Raw genomic sequence first — 23,831 nt, forward strand, 5'->3', positions numbered from 1 at the left:
TGTGTGTGTGTGTGTGTGTGTGTGAGAGAGTGTGAGTGTGTGTGTGTGTGTGTATATAAATATATATTTATATATTTATATATTTAATGCCCATAAAAGCATGTCTTAAACTATTTTGCAGACGTGAGGATTTTTTACGCTCATATTAATTAATTTTAAATCCCAGAAGAACACATTATCCGAACATATGGTTTGTCAAGCCATATTATTTTTAATTTGCTTCAGGAAATAAAAGACGACTTGGAACCCTCAACTAGGAGTCACGCAATACCAGGTCTATCAAAACTTCATTTTTTTGGCCTCCGGTTCTTTTCAACGTACTGTGGCTTCTTTATTTCTTTATTTGTGACTAGCTAATTTGCTCTGCGCTTGGTATATTGCATTGGTCGATATGTAAATGAGATGTTGCGTCTGTGTTCTTTAATTTAAGCAGTGTTAGTAAATCACTCGCAGAAATATCCACGCACATCTGCGCTGTTTTGGAATTGCGCTCTCGCGGTAATTTGCCCTGCTTAGTAAAACTGGCCCTAAAACTTTAACTAAAATTAAATGAAAATAGAAAAATTAATTCTAATTCAAAATATTAACAAAAAACTACAATAGTATCTCAAAATAAAACAAAAAACGTTTCTAAAAATGTTGAACTAACTCTATTTTCACCCAAATTGTAACATTATCTGAACATTTATTTTTAATATTCTAAAAACTCTAAAATGTCCAGTTTTCTCATGGCGATTAAAATGCTATTTAAAGGTTACATAAGCATTCCGTACAGCATTCAACTAACTTTATTTATTTTAAAAATATAACGTCACTTAAAAGTTGCTTTTTTTAAATTCTAAGAATGTTAAAATGTGCAGTTTTATTGTCGTGATTATGATGTTATTTAAACGTTATAAAAATGTTCTTAGAACATTCAAGTTAAAATAACATCATAAATACAATCCAAGAATGCTGATCTAATAATGTTTTATCTCAATGTTATGAGAATGTATATCAAATATTAATAATGTTATACAAACATTCCATAAACATTAAGAATGTTTTGTCCTGACATATATAGAACTTAAAAAAAAAACATTAGTGAAATGTTCCGTGTTAGCTGTGAAGTATCGATCGTTTCACAGACAGAAAACAAATCCGAATACACAGAGTTCTGTTGGTGGACATCTAGTTTACTTCCAGCTAAGTCCTGCAAACTAAACTGTAAAACCAGTGAAACCAGGATTGAAAATGAAAAAGGTGTGTTTTGATCAAGTGAAGTTTGGTGTTCCTGGTAAACACAGACCTGCCTGTGCTAATATAAACTCCTGGTATCGAGCGCCGATGTTGTTTCTGGCTGTGCAGTTGTAGCGTCCAAAATCCCGGTCGGACACCGGAGTGACCTGTGGATCAACACAAACCAGAGGTGAGGAGAATGAGAAAACATTGTTTTAGTAGTGAAATTATGTGCTAACCAGCACCTTTTGTTTTGGATGTTTTTTGTATTAATTAGTTTCACCAGAAAGACTTCCCTGGTCAACCTGCGTCACCAGAAAGAGCATGCACAATTAATCAAAACTACACAGACATATTTAAAACAAACAAATAAGGTAAAAACCCACAACTAAAACTTTACCTGGAATTAAAATGAAAATGTAAAAATATATATTAAAAACAGTTACTATACAGATATAAATAAATAACAAAAACACATAACTATAACTTGAACTCAAATATAATCAAAATTGTAAATCTAAAAATAAAACCTAAAAAATAAAATTCTAAAATCCTAATTCTAAAATCCAAATTCAAGATATTAATAAAAAAACTACAATAGTGATCCTAAAATAAAACCGGTCCTACATCAGCACCAAACTAGAACTTCAGACTTGAAACATATTCTTCACAAGATGCTTAAGTTTTTAGCTACTCTATACACTATACTCAATTTTACGCATTTTAATTTTTAATTGTCAATTGATATGCAATAATGCAGCATAAACCAACTTTTACGGTTAGTTAGTTGTTGTTTTTTTCAGGTCAACTACTGACGTGGCTGAGCAAAACGGTTTGAAAAGAATTCAATATGTGCAACGTAAATAAAGTACTAAAACCTCGAGAAGCGATCGGCCGTCTGCGGCGTGGATGCGGATGTTGCTGGTTCCTTGACTGGAGATGGTGAAGCGGTCTCGTCTCCACAGCATGGTCGCCGGAGGGTTGGACTTCACATCGCAGCTGATGTTCACCGGGTTTCCCTCCCATGAGTAGAAGATGGTTTGATTGGTCTGGAACTTCGGCGCATCTGGTGAAAGAAAGACAGAGACTGAGCAAAATAGAACTGGAGGTTGGCAATGTTATCCTAATGGATGCAATGTCACCAAGCATTAAAAACAGGATTTTGGACCATTTCAGGAGGTCCAAGGTCCTCGAAATCCAACTGATCAGCCATCTACACTGTAAAGAGTGAACTTAAAACTAAGATTACTGGAGTAGACTTGAAATTATTTCAGTCATTCTACACATTCATTTCACTGTTACATGCTGTTTCTTTGTACTTCTGCTTTTAATGAAGTTTCCCAGGCTTTTCAATTAAGCGCTACCAGCTAAAAACCATGTAAAACCAGCCATTAGAAGCTTGTTGTGGAATTAAAAATAAATGCCCTTTAAAATGTCTTGCATCAGGGCTTCAACACAAGCATAATAAATATGGTTATCATTACTTTGAATAAAATAAATGTAAAAATTAAAATAAAAAAATCCACATTTTTAATATACCTGAACATTTTTTTTCATTTTTGTATTAAAATAACTAAAAAAAAAAAAAATAATAATTGTAATTAAAATTAATTAAAAACTATATTGACTAAAATAAAAACATAAATAAATTAAAATACCTAAAATTAAAACAAAAACTGAAAATATAAAAAACTAATTCAAAATATTAATACGAAATATGAACTAAAAACTATAATAGTGCTGTTGTATTGGCTAGTTGTATTCCTTTAAAAGTTGCTTTGGATAAAATCATCTGCTAAATGAATAAATGTAAATGTAAACATACAATTATACTAAAATTACACTGGCCTGTACTACATGCGATTGTCGATTTTTTTCATGCATGTTATTGCAACTAAAACTTAAATAAAAATTAATACTAATGGCAAAAACACAACTGACTAAATTACTAAAACATTAAATAAAATAAAAATAAAAATGCAAATAATAAAAACAAACAGTAAAAATAATGAAAAACTATAACAAAATGTAATATCTATAATAAAATAACACCAGCCTGAACTACTTGCGACTCAGTAGCTTGAATTTCTTTCCATGCAATAGGGAATGTTGATGTGAATCATGTACATAAAACAGCCTCCAGAGAAGAGTAGTATTGATTGCAACAAGGAAAGACGTTACAGTCTCACTCCATTATGCGTCAGACAGCGTCTACAGTAAACAGAGTCATAAAGACGAAATGCATTTTTCGCAGAAGCTTCAGGTTTAAGCACCGAGGGCGTCTGCATTCATACGGCATTATTCCTGCTTTACGCCGACTAGAAGGCTTCCATTAGAGAGACTGATGCGGGGTCGTCCGTCTCATCTGAGGAGCAGCGCAGAGACGAGCCTGTACTAAATAAATGAGCTCATTAGCATCCGGTAACGCTCGGCTGCCTCCTGCCACGCTTATTCACAACCTCCTTTTTCACACGCTAGCCGTGAACCTCTAAGTGCACGACATGAAGACACTCCCTCCGCGAGCCCATGTCAAGGTCAGCGCGAGCATTCAGGGAAACGAGGAGCTTTATTGGCATCTCATCGCATTTAACATGAGTGACATAAATGTTATCCCAATGAATGAAACGCAGACAAAAGAATTTGAAGCAATGAAAAGAGATACAGAAAACAAGTGACCTCAACAACGTGTTGGTATTTCAGGAGACGGACCTGGAAATTAATAAGAACCTGAGGAATTAATTACTTGGGAAGAATTCCTTCCATAATTGGCTCCGTTGAGGTTTTTTTTTTCCCCCCCGAGGCCAATCAAGAACAATTGTGGGGTAAAATAATTATGAAAGCAAGAGGCACTTTGAAAAGGCCACAGAGAAACAGTGATGGGTGTAATGCATTACAAAATAGTTACTGTAATCTGATTACTTTTCTGGATTACTCTTAATTTTTCCGTAAGTTACTTCTGATGTAATACTGTATAGACTATAGAACAATTCTATGTAAAACGATAGTGAATTTAACATTATGTTTTTAATGCAGCCTTGACCCTTTATATACTTTGGTCAGTTTAAGAATAATTTATGTGATTTTATATTATTTATTTGAAAACATTAAAGAGCAGTTTCATGTCTATCCATGTATTGCTAGATATAGAATTTAAAAACAATTAGTAATAAGTAATGCACTGCCTTTTAAAAAGAGTAATTTTTAATCTAATTTCACTGTTGAGGATGTAGTTAGTAGCTAGTAATTAATTGCTTTTTTAGAGTAACGTACCCAACACTGAAAGCAATGCGATGGTATATTTGTAGTTGGTGTAGATGTGTGCATCTTACACTCGATATCCAGGAACATGCTCTTCTGATGGCCCCCGATCCTGCTGAGAGCTTCACAGTCGAATCGGCCCCAGTCTGAGAGTTGAACGCCGCTGATGGTCAGCATGGATTTTCCGTGGCGCCCGCGCACTTCCACGCGGCCGTCCTGACTCTACAAAAACACAAACACATCAGCGAAACAAACACTGCCACTGTCATGCACACACAGACAGACACAAGCACAATCATTGACATACTACAAATAAATATATTTATTATTTATATTTATAACATTTTTATTTATATGATATGCAGTTTTTAAATCAATGTTTTGGGTCTATATAATTTTCATTCATTTTCATTGCGGTTGTAGTTTTAGTTATTTTATTTAAGGGTGTTCCCGGTGTTTGCTAGGGCATTTCTATATGGTTATTATAGTGTTCTACTTAGTTGCCAGGGTGTTACTATGCGGTTGCTAGGGTGTTCTAGGGGTTTTCTAGGGCATATGTTACTAATGTGTTCTGAGTATTTGCTAGGGTGTTGCTATACAGTTGCAAGGGTGTTCTAGGGGTTTGCTGGGCCATATGGTTACTAAGGTGCTCTGAGTAATTGCTAGGGTGTTCTAGGTGTTTACTAGGGCGTATAGTTACTAAAGTGTTCTGAGTAGTTGCTTGGGTGTTACTATGTGGTTGCTAGGGTGTTCTAGGTGTTTGCTAAGGTGTATAGCTACTAAAGTGTTCTGAGTAGTTACTAGGGTGTTGCTATGCGGTTGCTAGGGTGTTCTAGGGGTTTGCTAGGGCATGCGGTTGCTAATGTCTTCTGAGCAGTTGCTAGGGTGTTGCTATGCAGTTGCTAGGGTGTTGCTATGCGGTTGCTAGGGTGTTCTAGGTGTCTGCTAGGGCATACAGTTACTAAGGTGTTCTGAATAGTTGCTAGGGTGTATAGCTACTAAAGTGTTCTGAGTAGTTACTAGGGTGTTGCTATGCGGTTGCTAGGGTGTTCTAGGGGTTTGCTAGGGCATGCGGTTGCTAATGTCTTCTGAGTAGTTACTAGGGTGTTGCTATGCGGTTGCTAGGGTGTTCTAGGGGTTTGCTAGGGCATGCGGTTGCTAATGTCTTCTGAGTAGTTACTAGGGTGTTGCTATGCGGTTGCTAGGGTGTTCTAGGTGTCTGCTAGGGCATGCAGTTACTAAGGTGCTCTGAGTAGTTGCTAGGGTGTTCTAGGTGTTTACTAGGGCGTATAGTTACTAAAGTGTTCTGAGTAGTTGCTTGGGTGTTACTATGCGGTTGCTAGGGTGTTCTAGGTGCTTGTTAAGGTGTATAGCTACTAAAGTGTTCTGAGTAGATGCTGGGGTGTTGCTATGCGGTTGCTAGGGTGTTCTAGGGGTTTGCTAGGGCATGCGGTTGCTAATGTCTTCTGAGCAGTTGCTAGGGTGTTGCTATGCGGTTGCTAGGGTGTTCTAGGTGTCTGCTAGGGCATGCAGTTACTAAGGTGTTCTGAATAGTTGCTAGGGTGTTGCTTTGCAGTTGCTAGCGTGTTCTTGGTGTTTGCAAGGGCGTATAGTTACTAAAGTGTTCTGAGTAGTTGCTAGGATGTTGCTATGCAGTTGTTAAGATGTTATAAGTGATTTTTAGAGTGTTGCCATGCGGTTGTCCTAGATGTTTGCTAGAGCATTGCTATATGGCTATACGCTGTAAGGTGTAAAAATACACAGTTCACACAAACACACAACCGGCGGTGTATGTGAACAAACCAAATAAATAAAAAACTACAGAATCTCTCACAAACATCCCTGCATAAAAACAACATCATAAATAAAAAACAAATACAAAAATAAACTCTGTTTTAGTTATTTTAGTACATCAGGATAAATTAATGAAAATGAGAAATGTTGCCTTGGCAACTAGATGAAAAAAGTTTTTGTTTGCTTTTATTTCAAATAGCAAATTGTTTTTTATGGTTTTATTTTTAGTTAACTACACTAACCCAGACAGAATCATATTAGCAATCCAAGGAAAACAGCAAAATGAGTTTGCGTTAATCAGGTAATGCATCGGTCCACAAGAGCAAACGAGCTACAATGAATATAAATGCAGCACTTTCCGACTGTAATGTGGTCACACTATCTGTGCTTGCGGTGAGATAGGGAACTTTTGAATATAAAGGGATTAGATGGTGTCCGTCCCCCAACGCCCACTTTAACGATCAGTGTTCTTCGCCTTCCCTGAAAAATCGATATGTGTCCACCCTCCGCTTGATGCCTCGCGGTCTAGAGTGCAGCACTAGCTTCAGCGCCTGACAGTCCTGCACCGACTGTGTGTTTTATTTGACAGGGGCCGTTATTGTAGGCTAGGAGATGACCCGCAGGCTTTCCTCCCTTCACACTAATGCATGAGATTAATTTTTACACGGACAACAAGAGCTGACGCACCTGCGCCTGGTGTTTCATGCCTGGAGAACATGACGCAAACACATACACACGTGTAAAAGCACAAAAACACATCTACTGAAGAAAATATGACTGGAGTTTGACTGTGTGTCGTGGGTGGTTGCTATGCACTTGCTAGGGTGTTATGAGTGGATTTCATTGTGTTGCTATGTGGTCCTTTGTAGATGTTGGCTAGGGAAAATCTATATGGTAACTAAGGCGTTCTAAGTGATTGCAAGGGCGTTGGTATGTGGTTGCTAGGGTGTTGTGAGTGTTTTTATAGTGTGTTGTTCTGCAGCTGCTAGGGTGTTCTGCCAGGGATTTCTATATGGTTACTAAGGTGTTGTGAATAGTTGCTAGGGTGTTGTTAGGTGGTTGCAAGGTGTACACAAGGGGATTTTTAAATGGTTAAATATATTATGTTGCTAAGCGTTTGCTAGGGTGTTCTAGGTGTCTGCAAGGGATATCTATATGGTTGCTAGTGTGTTATGAATGGTTTTTATACTGTGTTGCTAAGCAGCTGCTAGGGTGTTCTAGATGTCTGCAAAGGGATATCTATATGGTTACTAAGGTGTTCTGAATAGTTACTAGGCTGTTTTTAGGAGGTTGCTAGGTGTGTTCTAGGTGTTCTGCCAGGGAATTTCTATATGGTTACTAAGGTGTTGTGAATAGTTGCTAGGGTGTTGTTAGGTGGTTGCAAGGTGTACACAAGGGGATTTTTAAATGGTTAAATATATTATGTTGCTAAGCATTTGCTAGGGTGTTCTAGGTGTCTGTAAGGGGATATCTATATTGTTGTTGGGGTGTTACAAGTGTTTTTTATAGTGTGGTGCTAAGAAGTTGCTAGGGTCTTCAAGGAGTTTCCCAGGAAATATCTATAGATAGATAGATAGATAGATAGATAGATAGATAGATAGACAGACACATAGATAGACAGACACATAGATAGACAGACACAGATAGACAAACACAGACAGACAGACAGACAGATAGATAGATAGACAGACAGACATATAGACATATAGATAGATAGAAAGACAGAGAGACAGATAGACAGACACAGACAGACAGATACAGACAGACAGACAGACAGAAAGATAGATAGAAATACAGACAGACAGACAGATAGACAGACACAGATAGACAAACACAGACAGACAGACAGAAAGATAGATAGATAGAAATGCAGACAGACAGACAGACAGACAGACAGACAGACAGACAGATAGATAGATAGATAGATAGACAGACACAGATAGACAAACACAGACAGACAGACAGACAGACAGATAGATAGACAGACAGACAGACAGAAAGACAGATAGATAGATAGAAATACAGACAGACAGACAGATAGACAGAAACAGACAGACAGACAGACAGATAGATAGCTAGACAGACAGACAGACAGACAGACAGACAGATAGATAGATAGATAGATAGATAGATAGATAGATAGATAGATAGATAGATAGATAGATAGATAGATAGATAGATAGATAGATAGATAGATAGATAGATAGATAGATAGATAGATAGATAGATAGATAGATAGATAGATAGATAGATAGATAGATAGATAGATAGATAGATAGATAGATAGATAGATAGATAGATAGATAGATATAGACAGACAGACAGACAGACAGACAGACAGATAGATAGACAGACAGACAGACAGAAAGACAGATAGATAGATAGAAATACAGACAGACAGACAGATAGACAGAAACAGACAGACAGACAGACAGATAGATATAAATACAGGCAGACAGACAGATAGACAGACACAGATACAGACAGTCAGACTGACAGACAGACACAGACAGACAGATACAGACAGACAGACAGAGAGAAAGATAGATAGAAATACAGACAGACAGACAGACAGACAGATAGACAGATACAGACAGACAGAAAGATATATAGAAATACAGACAGACAGACAGATACATAGATAGATAGACAGACAGACAGACATACACATAGATAAATAGATACATAGACAGACAGACAGACAGACAGACAGACAGACAGACAGACAGACAGACAGACAGATTCTGCTCATTTGGTTCATCAGCTCCATGACTTTCTCATGTGTCTCAGACTGCTGTACAGTGTGTGTTCATCATCAGCTGCTGCAGGATGCTGTTCTGCTGGAGGGAAATGAGTGGAAACGGGAGGCGTGGCCGACACAGACGACTGAACACCAGTGATTATCTACACAACGCTGAACAGGACTTTGAGGAGCTGTCATGTACCTGAGTCCTGTAATGATGAAATCATTAGAAATGCTGCCTGTGCTAATGATTATGGAACAGGAAGAGCTACACGATCACTGTACCGCATCAATACTGCAGGTGAGATTTAAAGGGATAGTTCACCCAAAAGTGAACAGTTGCTGTTAATTTACTGTCCCTCAGGCCATCCAAGATGTAGGTAATGAAGTTACAGTAACGAAGATTTTTAGCTGAAACCGTGATCCTTGGTGATTCATTTAATGCAAGTCAATGGCTACCGGCACTTTGAGAGTCAAAAAAAAAAAAAAAAAACATACAGGCAACATAAAATTAATTCCCGTGGCTCCTGATGATATTATCGAGATCTTATGAAGTGAAACAATCAGTCTGTGCAATAAACAGATTATTATTTACAACATTATTACTTTTAATCCAGAGCCTCAGGCAAACCGTGAAATCTGATTATTTTCCGTGAACTGATTCGTTCAGACAGTTCATTTCAATGAACTGGTTAAATTCACTAATTTGTTTATGTAATCAATCACACAATGATGTAACATACATGCAATTATAATATTAAGGCACCGATAATGATGTGAAACGTGAATTTTTTACATGTCTAAATCGTATAAAGTGAATAAACTAGCCTTCATCAGCTCAACTTTTTACATAAACCGTGAGAAACCATAAATACGTTAATTTGTCCCTTCGTTCAAGTGTTGGGTCCGAGTCGAACTGCTTCCTCAGTTCAGTGACTGCTGGAGGAACTGAAGCATTGAATCAGTTCATTCATCACAGAATCAGACTCATTTCCAGTCGCAGTGACTGTCAGGTGTCTGAAAGAGAGTTTGATTGAGTAACTTGTAGATCTGTGCTGCTCGAGACGTGAACTGATTCAGATGATTCAGTCTGATTTGATGAACCGGTTCAAAAGAATGATTCGTTCAAGAACTGAACCATTTGCCTGAGGCTCTGGATTACAGGTAATAATGTTGTAAATAATTTGTTTGACTTCATAAGTCAAGTCAAGTCACCTTTATTTATATAGCGCTTTTAACAATACAGATTGTGACAAAGCAACTGAACAGCATTAATTAGGAAAATAGTGTCAATAATGCAAAATGACAATAGTAAACACTCATTTTTCAGTTAAATTAAGACCTCAACATATCATCAGGAGTCACTTTGTGATGCCTGTATGTGCTTTTTTGTCTCTCAAAGTGTCGGTAGCCATTGACTTGCATTTTATGAATCAACAAGGAGCACACCTTCAGCTAAAAATCTTCTTTACTGTTCTACTGAAGAAAAAAAAAAAGTAAAATCTTGAATGGACTGAGGGTGAGCAAATTAACAGCAAATTTTCATTTTTAAGGGCTAGTTCAGCTAAAAAACTAAAACTCTGCCATTATTTACTCACTCTAATGTTGTTTCAAACCTGAGTGAATGATGAGACATCTTCAGTTTTGGATGAGTTGCATCAGATCTGTGTGTTATTCACCTTATCTCCATCTGTGAACGTCTGTCCGTCACTGGCTCTCCTCCACGAGATCTCAGGCAGCGGTTCTCCCTCCGCTGTGCAGGAGATCATAGCAGCGCTTCCCTCCACAGCCGTCACGTTCCTCAGCTGAGTGATGTGCGGCTGGACTGAACAGACAGACAGACGGACGAGTGAACGGCTTTGAGTCACTGCAGACGTTTCTGTGAGTTTATTTTAGAGTAACTGCTTTGAATTACACCTCATTTTGCACTAAATACAATGTTCTGTCTGATAGAGGACATCACACTTACACTTAAACAGATTCGGTTTCTCATTCTCATTTTAGAAACAAATGAGAGCAAATTAAAATAATATATTATATATATATATATATATATAGAGAGAGAGAGAGAGAGAGAGAGAGAGAGAGAGAGAGCAAGGTGAGCAAATTGAGAAATTATACAAAATGCGTCTGTTTTAATTTTTTTTAGCACAATTAAGCATCACAATAAATTATATTTATGATTAATTTATTTCACATCTGCTTTTGTAGTTGAATGCTGCAATTGTCATCGTCATGTGCAAACCACGTCAGAAACAGAAAAGATTTACACTTTTGGTACTAGTGTAAATATATCTGTCTGTCGGTCTAGCGATAAAGTAAAAAAGAAAAAAAGACTGCATTAATGCAAATGTAATAACAATTGTTGCAATTATCGAGAATTGCAAAGAACTGAACAGAATTTCTAAAGACATTTGGAGGTACAGTATAATGCAGTTTAATGCTTTTAATGGTAACAAAAATAATTAGTTATAAAAGTTACCTTATGCAAAATATATTTTTGTATAATAATAATTTTCTTTATGAAAAATGTTCCCCCCAATTTATTATAGTAAAAATTATTATTTATGCTTTTTACAATAATAAAAACCTTTCATTGCTTTTCCCAAATTTTTGTTTAATTTATAATTAAAATCCTTTATTTTTGCTAGGCAAACCCCCCCCCCCTCAATTAAATAATAAAACCCTTAATTTTCTTATTACAAAATATTTTCTTCCAATTTATAATGACAAAAACCTTTCTTTATGCATTTTTTTTTAACATTTTCAATAATAAAAACCTTTTCTTCCCCTTAATTTCTTATTATACAAAAATCTTGATTTAGTTTATGCAATCTTTTTTTATTTTTTCCAATTCTTAATTTTCTTTAATAAAAATCTTTTGAAAATGTCTTTATGCTCTGAATGTCTTCCCTGTAGATGCGATGTCTTCTCAATGAACTCCCTTTAGCCGGAGAGTTTTAGTGGCACACGCTCACATCAGGAAGGCCTTGTTTAATGCTGAACTCACCGATAAACCCTGTTAGAAGTCTGCGTGTGTGTGTCTTACAGATAAGCTGCTCTATGTATCTTTCTTGGTTTTGCCTTAAGCGCCAGCAGAGTCGAGGGCAAACAAGTTTCAAGCATAAGAGCCGTTGCTGCTCTCGCACCGAGCGCCGCTGAATAAGTCCATGCTGGAGTGAATGAAAGCCAGCAGAAACAGCTCTTCACAGCGCGGGCCCTTGAACAGTGTCTGCAGAGATCAAGGAGTTATTTGTAGCGGGAGACGCAGCAGAAACGCATGCGTCTGCTACATACACACACTCCAGCAAAGACAAACACCGCGAGCCGGGAAACACTCCAGGAAACTTCAGCGATGTATTGCTGTTCAAAACACAGTGACCTTTGCACGTAAGAAACTCTGCAAAAGAGGATGCCAGAGTGTGGCTAAGGTGTTCTGAACCACATAACCACACACAACACCCTAGCAACTGCTAAATTACACCCTAGCAACCAATTAGAACCACTGTGGCATCATTCAAGAACATTATTTTGGTGGAAAATGGACAACGGTTGGTTACACTTTAATCGTTTGTTGACAAGTAAAGCATTACAGTCAGTTTATAAACACTAAAAATTTATTAATTTGTAATTATATAATTTAGAATTATATAATGTCATGAAAATAATTGTATTGAATATGATTAAATACTATTCAATATAAATAAACTTAAATTTTTGATCAGGATGTGTATTAGTCCGTGATATTTAATTTGATTATTTATTTACTATTATACATTGTTATGTCATAATTTATAATAATTATGAATTCATTTTAAAGTTTATATTTTCCCTTTTCATCTTAATTTCATTTTTAGTCATTTTGTTATGTGGTTTTGACTTTTGTTGTTTTTTGTTCTTTTTAAACATTACTATTTAGCTTTAACTTATTTTAATTTTTTAGTTTTAGTTAATGATAATAACCCTGGCATTGGTGTTTATTTACTGCCCATAAATAGTTGCCAGACCCCGAACGGTTATTATTTTCACATTTATTATATATAATGATTATTTTTTTATCGTATTTCCGATTTGTGTGTATATACTACACTGAAATTTGAATGATTTTTTCTTGAATTGGGCTAAAATAAATGATTTAAAATGGATGTATTGTGCAAATGCAGTGGTTGTGTAGTGTATTTGACAAAATTTGACAGGCTTTAAGCTAATATGAAAATGTTAACCGATGCATGAGGTAAAAATAAGCTAGTATTCCTGTAACTAGCATAAATCAACCCATTTTCTGGGTGCCCATATTTTGAATGCAGAATGAATGACTGTGAAGCTCCTGTTGACAGTGAACTGATGCTCATATGTCGTGCTCGTCTTCTCAACATGCTCTCCTGAGAGTGGCGACAGCGTACAGATGACAGACGACACGCTGTAAACACGAGGACTGTAATGACAGCGAGGTCAGCAGATCACTCTCACACCAAACACAGAGCACCGTATGAACCTCAAAACCAGCCAGAGAAACCGCTCTCATTACTGTCAAGAGCAGACGCTTAACCCTAATACTACTACTAACTCCCAAAAGCTTTGCTAGATAACTACGGTGACAAATTCCATTCAACTCTATTGGTAACGATGGAACTTGTGACCACAGATGTGTTTGGGAAACGCTCCCCAGATTGCTTGCTCTTAATACAAGGCTTAACTAGAAGTTTGTAAGTTTTCAATAGGCAGCCTTTGGATGTCCAATGAAAAGTAGCATAGAAAAAGTTTTGGTATTTAATCATTTCAGTTTTAAATCAATTATTTTTGACTGGCTTTAATCATGAATACCAAGACGTTCGAAATTCAAAGCAGTATATTCACAAGAAATAAACTATTATTAGAAATAAAAATATTAATAGAAACAAAACTATTATTGTTGATCGAAGTAAACAATAAACATTCGTTAATTGAAATAAAATAAAATATCAATTAATAAACAGAAATACTGCCTTGGCAACTGATTGAAATAAGTTTAAGTTGAAGCGCTACAATTACTGAAAATGGTAAAATAATAATAATAAAATAATAAACAATAAAAGTAAAACTCAATACTAAATAAAAAATGAATTAAACCTAAATTGTAATATTTAAAAATAACAAAAATAATAAAGTCAAAAAAACATATTGATTATTATTTTTATTAGTATTAATTATACATTATTAATAATAATAATAATAATAATGCAATACAATTATTAATTATATCATATAATTACAATTTAATATATACCAGTATTTATAAACGGACTGTATTGCTGAATATCTGTTAACAAACTGTCTATTTTTTTATATATATTAAAGTTATTCTATATTTTTATTTATATATTTTTTATTTCCATCGGAGGATTCCCTAAATATTTTTTTTCCACAAAGGATCTGTGTTTTAATCAGGCAGACAGGAGGTCCAGTCAGAATAATCAGTTTGTGGATATGCACAGCAGCTTCATGAAAACAGAAATTGAATGTGGGTCCCATAAAGAACCTGCTGGAGTTTTTCATGATAATTGAACGGTCTTTCATTTCTCTGAAATGTAATTCGAGATAGCGGCACATTTACTGCGCCACCGGCGCGTCCGAAGATGCATCGCTTCATTTTCTTCAAGAGAATCTGAGTGGAAAGCAACTAAATGGAAAACGAAAAGAAGAATCGTCTGTACCGCCATCATGAGGAAAGACTTCTTCTGAGACGCCACAACAAAGCACCTTATAAAAATCAATCAGCGTACAAAAGATGCAAACGTTTCCTCACCGAACACTTTGAGGAAGAGCTGGTTCTCGGAGCTCCCGGCCTTGTTGCTCGCGCGACATGTGTACGACCCGCCGTCGCCCTGCCGGATGTTTTTGATGGTCAGCGTGCTTTTACCCCCGTCCAGTGTGTTAAGCACGTACTGCTCCGATCGCTCGATCACGTGACCCTTCCTGTGGACACAAACCATCGGATGAGATGAATGACTGCAGCTGAGAACACATCTGTAATTGAGTTAACAGCCTATAGAATATGAATCTCTTCCCAGTTCAATTAGGGTGTGTAAATTAATTTGGAGGAAAAACATCCATCTATCCACGAGGTAATTAATTAGCAAATTCTACATGACTGCATACAGACTCTTAAGGGAAAAACACACATCTTATATAATTATAAGGAGTAATTTGATGGTAACAACATAACTTAAAAAACATATATGTTGTATTTTAGCTTATTAAAATGAAATGAATAAATATATATGATACATATAAATGTCCAATATAACAAGTGTTGTGACCATGTGATCAAGACAAGAAGTCTCTTCTGCTCACCAAGGCTGCATTTATTTGATTTAAATACAGTAACAAATTGTTCAACATTATTACAATTTAAAACAGCTGTTTTCTATATGAAAATATGTTAAAATGTAATTTATTCCTGCGATCAAAGCTGATTTTTCAGCATTATTACTCCAGACTTCAGTGTCACATGATCCTTCAGAAATAATCCTAATATGCTGATTTGCTGCTCAAGAAACATTTCTGATTATTATCAATGCTGAAAACAGTTGTGCTGACCAATATTTTTTTCTGGAAACTGGGGAATCAATGCAATTCACACCTGTAAAGTATGGAGTGCCACAAGGATCTGTCTTAGGCCCTCTGCGATTTTCATTATACCTGTTGCCCCTTGGTAATATTACTAGAAAATATGGGATTAGTTACCATTGTTATGCTGATGATACTCAACTATATATTTCAACAAGACCAGGTGAAACTTCTAAATTATCTAAGCTAACAGAGCGTGAAATGTAAAAATGTAAACGATTAGATGACCACTATAGTTTTCTTAAATTCGGTTAAGACAGAGATATTAATTATTGGACCAACAAAGAGTACACAGAATCTCTTAGTCTACAGTTTGCATCTAGATGGATGTACTGTTATTTCCTCTGCAGTCAAAAATGTGGGTGATATGTTACACAGCAGAAAATTTCACGTTACAAAACAACATTCTTCCATTTGAGAAACACTGCCAAGCTAGGAAACATGTTGCCTGTTTTGATGCAGAAAAGCTATGCATTTATGACCTCAAGACTGGACTATTGTAATGCACTGCTAGGTGGTTGTCATGCATCTTCAATAAACAAGCTACAGGTAGTCCAAAATGCAGCTGCTTGAGTCCCTACCAGGTCAAGAAAATATGATCATATTACCCCAATTTTACAGTCTCTACACTGGGGACCTATTAAGTTCCGTATCAGTTACAAAATATTACTACTTACTTATAAGGCCCTAAATGCTTTAGCTCCTGCCTACCTACCTAGTCTTCTATCACACTATGCAATCTATCATTCAATGCATCCTTGCTGAACCAAATAATTAATTAAAATAACCCTGCTTGTTAGTTAAACTAAGAGTTTCTGAGTTTAAGCTACAAAAAGTGCAGAGACAAAAGAACACTAACTATAGAAATGAAGATTCACATAGCTAACGATTCAATCACAATAACAAGGCCACAATTAAGGGAAGTGAGCACAGGTCTCTGTTCAGAGACACAATTAACCGCTGGCCCATCAGGAAAAACCAAGGAACACGGACTCAATTAGACTTTAACAAGCTAACGAAGCAGTCGTAAAGTGCAGAGACTCAATGAAACACTGAGCAAAGAGTTCAGAGGAATGATATGCAATATCGAAAATGACAATTCTGTCATGATTTACTCAGAGTCATTATTCATTGAAAATGAAGAGAACACCTCCTTTTGTGTTGCACAGATGCAAATGTCATAAATCGACATGAGGACAAGTAAATGATGACAAAATTTAATACAAATATGGATTTGAGGAAACAAAAAAGAGAGACAATGCATGCATTCATAAGAAAATGCCTTTTTTAATCTTTATTGTGGAGTAAATACTATAGAACTGGATAATAGCATAATTTCTTAATGCTTACTAATCAAATTAACAATAATGTCTGTTAAATTGAACAGCATTTAAAATATTAATTTGTAAATCTACACAGTATCTTAGCAGCAAACTTGCAGTATGTGACATGACTCATATAACACACTTTAACATCTCTGTTGTTAATAACTGTAATTTTGTAGTTTGAGTGAATTAAAGAGAACTTTGTTCGGTAAAAATACCTCAGATTTAATGCACTTTAATTTCAGCAATTTAGAAAACTATCGTGCCAATCATAAATCGGTGAAAACTAATTGTGCTGCACTTTGTGCTTGACTATTCAGACTGATGGTTTCAGACGTTATAACTTCACTTCCACTAAAGACCTCCAGCCCTTTTCGTTCACCCTGATTCAATCCCATCCGTGAGAAACACAAAAGTCTTTATTATGGCTGTCGATTTAACACAATCATTTGGCTCAGACCTGTCTGTCATCTTACACTGACGCAGTTGCTGACGCAGCATGACGGACTGTGTGAAGAAGCCCAGACAGGAGGTCCAGTCAGAATAATCAGTTTGTGGATATGCACAGCAGCTTCATGAAAACAGAAATTGAATGTGGGTCCCATAAAGAACCTGCTGGAGTTTTTCATGATAATTGAACGGTCTTTCATTTCTCTGAAATGTAATTCGAGATAGCGGCACATTTACTGCGCCACCGGCGCTGCATCACCGAAGATGCATCGCTTCATTTTCTTCAAGAGAATCTGAGTGGAAAGCAACTAAATGGAAAACGAAAAGAAGAATCGTCTGTACCGCCATCATGAGGAAAGACTTCTTCTGAGACGCCACAACAAAGCACCTTATAAAAATCAATCAGCGTACAAAAGATGCAAACGTTTCCTCACCGAACACTTTGAGGAAGAGCTGGTTCTCGGAGCTCCCGGCCTTGTTGCTCGCGCGGCATGTGTACGACCCGCCGTCGCCCTGCCGGATGTTTTTGATGGTCAGCGTGCTTTTACCCCCGTCCAGTGTGTTAAGCACGTACTGCTCCGATCGCTCGATCACGTGACCCTTCCTGTGGACACAAACCATCGGATGAGATGAATGACTGCAGCTGAGAACACATCTGTAATTGAGTTAACAGCCTATAGAATATGAATCTCTTCCCAGTTCAATTAGGGTGTGTAAATTAATTTGGAGGAAAAACATCCATCTATCCACGAGGTAATTAATTAGCAAATTCTACATGACTGCATACAGACTCTTAAGGGAAAAACACACATCTTATATAATTATAAGGAGTAATTTGATGGTAACAACATAACTTAAAAAACATATATGTTGTATTTTAGCTTATTAAAATGAAATGAATAAATATATATGATACATATAAATGTCCAATATAACAAGTGTTGTGACCATGTGATCAAGACAAGAAGTCTCTTCTGCTCACCAAGGCTGCATTTATTTGATTTAAATACAGTAACAAATTGTTCAACATTATTACAATTTAAAACAGCTGTTTTCTATATGAAAATATGTTAAAATGTAATTTATTCCTGCGATCAAAGCTGATTTTTCAGCATTATTACTCCAGACTTCAGTGTCACATGATCCTTCAGAAATAATCCTAATATGCTGATTTGCTGCTCAAGAAACATTTCTGATTATTATCAATGCTGAAAACAGTTGTGCTGACCAATATTTTTTTCTGGAAACTGGGGAATCAATGCAATTCACACCTGTAAAGTATGGAGTGCCACAAGGATCTGTCTTAGGCCCTCTGCGATTTTCATTATACCTGTTGCCCCTTGGTAATATTACTAGAAAATATGGGATTAGTTACCATTGTTATGCTGATGATACTCAACTATATATTTCAACAAGACCAGGTGAAACTTCTAAATTATCTAAGCTAACAGAGCGTGAAATGTAAAAATGTAAACGATTAGATGACCACTATAGTTTTCTTAAATTCGGTTAAGACAGAGATATTACTTATTGGACCAACAAAGAGTACACAGAATCTCTTAGTCTACAGTTTGCATCTAGATGGATGTACTGTTATTTCCTCTGCAGTCAAAAATGTGGGTGATATGTTACACAGCAGAAAATTTCACGTTACAAAACAACATTCTTCCATTTGAGAAACACTGCCAAGCTAGGAAACATGTTGCCTATTTCTGATGCAGAAAAGCTATGCATTTATGACCTCAAGACTGGACTATTGTAATGCACTGCTAGGTGGTTGTCATGCATCTTCAATAAACAAGCTACAGGTAGTCCAAAATGCAGCTGCTTGAGTCCCTACCAGGTCAAGAAAATATGATCATATTACCCCAATTTTACAGTCTCTACACTGGGGACCTATTAAGTTCCGTATCAGTTACAAAATATTACTACTTACTTATAAGGCCCTAAATGCTTTAGCTCCTGCCTACCTACCTAGTCTTCTATCACACTATGCAATCTATCATTCAATGCATCCTTGCTGAACCAAATAATTAATTAAAATAACCCTGCTTGTTAGTTAAACTAAGAGTTTCTGAGTTTAAGCTACAAAAAGTGCAGAGACAAAAGAACACTAACTATAGAAATGAAGATTCACATAGCTAACGATTCAATCACAATAACAAGGCCACAATTAAGGGAAGTGAGCACAGGTCTCTGTTCAGAGACACAATTAACCGCTGGCCCATCAGGAAAAACCAAGGAACACGGACTCAATTAGACTTTAACAAGCTAACGAAGCAGTCGTAAAGTGCAGAGACTCAATGAAACACTGAGCAAAGAGTTCAGAGGAATGATATGCAATATCGAAAATGACAATTCTGTCATGATTTACTCAGAGTCATTATTCAGTGAAAATGAAGAGAACACCTCCTTTTGTGTTGCACAGATGCAAATGTCATAAATCGACATGAGGACAAGTAAATGATGACAAAATTTAATACAAATATGGATTTGAGGAAACAAAAAAGAGAGACAATGCATGCATTCATAAGAAAATGCCTTTTTTAATCTTTATTGTGGAGTAAATACTATAGAACTGGATAATAGCATAATTTCTTAATGCTTACTAATCAAATTAACAATAATGTCTGTTAAATTGAACAGCATTTAAAATATTAATTTGTAAATCTACACAGTATCTTAGCAGCAAACTTGCAGTATGTGACATGACTCATATAACACACTTTAACATCTCTGTTGTTAATAACTGTAATTTTGTAGTTTGAGTGAATTAAAGAGAACTTTGTTCGGTAAAAATACCTCAGATTTAATGCACTTTAATTTCAGCAATTTAGAAAACTATCGTGCCAATCATAAATCGGTGAAAACTAATTGTGCTGCACTTTGTGCTTGACTATTCAGACTGATGGTTTCAGACGTTATAACTTCACTTCCACTAAAGACCTCCAGCCCTTTTCGTTCACCCTGATTCAATCCCATCCGTGAGAAACACAAAAGTCTTTATTATGGCTGTCGATTTAACACAATCATTTGGCTCAGACCTGTCTGTCATCTTACACTGACGCAGTTGCTGACGCAGCATGACGGACTGTGTGAAGAAGCCTATTAGAATGCAGTTATATGATCCTAAAATTCAAGATATGAGGGGAAAAAATGCCCCTTTTTTATTTATATCATATGATATAGTTTAGCAATATCACACCAGCAAGAGTGCTGCTTTTCTTCAATATCTGCACCATTGATTTTATACAAAAGTTCAATAAAAGTGTTTTATTGTGTCAATATTGGCTTGCTCAATTTTGCAATTAAAAATTTGACAAAACTGTTGTGCCTTTCTGAACGACATGACATGACATTACTGAATGAAAACATGCTTTTGAACAAATCCAGTGATTCATTGATTCAGCCACTGAATGAATCGGTTGAATGAATGATTCAATGACTCACTCATTAAGACAGTGATTTGTCTCCACCTACTGGTGGTTTTAGTTTAATATTGAGTGTATTTAATTAATTTTTAATATCGAGCGCTTTCATTTCTTAAAAATCATTTCATATTTAAATATAACATTTTTAAACACCAATTAAAACTCATTTCTGATATATATTGCAAATTACAAGTCATGAATTAAATATCAATTTAATCTCAATGTAAATACATATAAAAAATTGCATGTATGTAAGGAGTCCACTGGAGGCAAGCGTAGTGAGAACCCAAGTGCAGATTCTATTAAATCCCAAAAGTGACCAAACAATAAACTAAGACCTGACTTGACTTGGCATGGCATGAACAGACTCTGCGTGAACAAAAACAAGAACTTACCAACAGAGGTTACAGGGACAATACTCGATAAGAGACAATGGCAACATTAGGGCTAGGGCTGTGCAATTAATCGCATGCGATTGTCATGCGCATCTCGTCAGTAAAGCCGGTTCCGTGATTGGTAGTAGATCTCCATCACCTGCTTTCAGATGGAGCGGCATTTACTACACAGAGCCGTAGTTCACTGACAATTAGGCAATTGCAGATGAATCGCATTCAATTATGAATGCGATATTGCCTAGCTTGTCAGTGAACTATGGCTCTGTGTAGTAAATGCCGCTCCATCTGAAAGCAGGTGATGGAGATCTACTACCAATCACGGAACCGGCTTTACTGACGAGATGCGCATGACAATCGCATGCGATTAATTGCACAGCCCTAATTAGGGCTATAAATACTAAACAGTAAGGGTCACATGACATAAACCAACCAATGAGCAAACAGTACTGAGAACCACATGACAGGACAATAACCAATAGGTGTGTTCGACTTCATGCAGCACTACGCAGATCGATCACAATCTGACTTGAAGCAATGCATGCCGGTTAGTAATTTTGTCCAACTTGAGACGGCGCCGACACCACGTCACTGTCACGTGTGGCATCAAAGCACCGTGAGAGCGTTTCGAGAGCTGACTCAGCCGGCGCAGTTTCTCCAGAGCGGCTGCAGGAGCGTTGATGACGACACAGCCGTTTCACGATTGGCCAGATTCACCGCATGACAACTATCACGTGTGTTTCGGGTTAATTCTAACCATTTCAATTCCAATAATAGCCACAAATCTGTGTTTTTAGAACAGTAAAAGCTTTTTTACTGTAGTCACAATGATATATTGAGTCACGTTTATCATAAAACACTGATGAAAGCATACATTCCCCCACTTTATTAGTATTTAAATAGTATATATTTACGTTGAACTTTATTCTTGAACAGTTGGCGATGTATTAAGCAGTATATAATCAGTATATATCTGTTGCTCATGAAAACGTTTCTGAAGCGTCTGTATATTTGACAAATAATTGCATTTAATTCACTTCATCTGTGATAGAGTATGCAAACACCGCGCAAGCGTCACTAACGGGAGCAAAAAGTGTCCGGCTTGACGGCTCCGTTTTCAACTCCGCCCCCGACTGCAAGCGGCTACTCTCGTTGACTGTCGTCTGTAGCGGTGCTTCAAGTCGAACGCACCTAACGATAACAAGACAAATGAACAAGACAACCAATCAGAACATGACACATACACTTGGCAGGATACCATGAGGATAAGGGAACCACATGACTAAACAGGAACCATGACTTGTGACAAAATAAAAGACATGAAAACATGAACATAAACCAAAACCCAAAACAGGCGTGACAATGTAATTCTATGAAAGCTATGTTTATATAAAGCTACGTTTTGTAATGTTTTTGCAATGCTTTTCTCATTTAACACATTAACTGAACTTTTGGGGGTATTTTCTCAAAACTGATGCATGATTAATTTGCGATGAATTAATCAGCACATCAAGTAATTAATTCGATTTTAATCTAAAATAACATTTTAATCGCTTGACAGCCCCAGCCGTTATATCTCCAGACAGCAATGGGACTATATGGAAAAGAAACAGAGTTTGAATCTTCACATTTTCACAAGCATCTACTCGTAGACTTTCACAAAGATCTCAACAAACAAAATGTTAAAATCTGCAATGCAAGGCTCCACGCAGGTCAGCCAGCAAACATTTTACACAGGCACGCTCAATGTCTCCCTCACACAATAGAAAGATCTCTGATTTTGAACATTTCCGGCCCTCACCTCGGTTATCATGGAAGGCTTTGAACGTCTGATCAAAGCACACATCAGCGCTTCACGGCCCGACGCCACAGAGCCGTAACCATTTGCATACAGATAGAATAGATGAATCGAGGACACTGTGCCCTACATACTAGCTGAGATGTCCAGCGCCCTACATACTGCACTACACATCGCTGCATCTTCAGGGTTTGTCACTCAGCTTTTGGACCAAGCAGCAACATTCAGAGTGTCTCTGGACAAACATTACTGTTACCCACCAGTACCAGGTCACCTGGGGGTCGGGGGAGCCGGACGTGATGCAGGTGAACGTCACTGACTCCTGGTAGTCGGCGGTGGCGTTGAAGGACTGCTGCGGCACCGACAGAACCGGAGGAACTGAAACGATACCAGACATGCATATTTAACACTTGTTTCCATGTCTCTCACTATACAGCTGAAGTCAGATGCTTGTTTGAATTGGACTCACTGTTGTCCAGTATTCAAACTCCAGTCAGCCCGCTCTGATTGTGTTTTCTGTCTAATTTATTCCAATGCATACAGTATGTGACTATAAACTGACACATCTGAATACATGCACATGAGATATCAAAAGAAGTGTGCAAGTGAAGTGGCTCTTTCCATTTTTTCTTTTTGCACTTAATAATAATATTTAAATAAACAATATTTTTACTATATAACAAAATATAAATATATAATGTCATATAAATAATAATATTTAAATAAATAAATAAATAAATATGTATAAATTTATACTAAAGTTATAAGTGATAAAGTCAAAAATGCTATGACCTGATTATTGAATATTACTGC

The 23,831-nt window shown here is 36.6% G+C and overlaps 1 protein-coding gene across 1 annotated transcript in view; it reads right to left on the reverse strand.

Moving 5' to 3' along the window:
• The window catches only part of LOC107593815 (neural cell adhesion molecule 2), a 62,707-nt gene that overhangs the window by 25,194 nt on the left and 13,682 nt on the right, over nucleotides 1–23,831 (reverse strand). Inside the window, exons 4-9 of the mRNA XM_016283693.1 lie at nucleotides 23,279–23,396; nucleotides 17,832–18,001; nucleotides 10,693–10,838; nucleotides 4,548–4,698; nucleotides 2,097–2,284; nucleotides 1,289–1,385 (exon numbers count right to left, since the gene is read on the reverse strand). Of these exons, the coding sequence (XP_016139179.1) occupies nucleotides 1,289–1,385; nucleotides 2,097–2,284; nucleotides 4,548–4,698; nucleotides 10,693–10,838; nucleotides 17,832–18,001; nucleotides 23,279–23,396 (870 nt within the window). The remainder of the gene's footprint in view (nucleotides 1–1,288; nucleotides 1,386–2,096; nucleotides 2,285–4,547; nucleotides 4,699–10,692; nucleotides 10,839–17,831; nucleotides 18,002–23,278; nucleotides 23,397–23,831) is intronic.

The sequence above is a fragment of the Sinocyclocheilus grahami genome, unplaced genomic scaffold (genome assembly GCF_001515645.1).
Source record: "Sinocyclocheilus grahami isolate Dianchi unplaced genomic scaffold, SAMN03320097.WGS_v1.1 scaffold176.1, whole genome shotgun sequence".
In the NCBI taxonomy this organism is placed as follows: domain Eukaryota; kingdom Metazoa; phylum Chordata; class Actinopteri; order Cypriniformes; family Cyprinidae; genus Sinocyclocheilus; species Sinocyclocheilus grahami.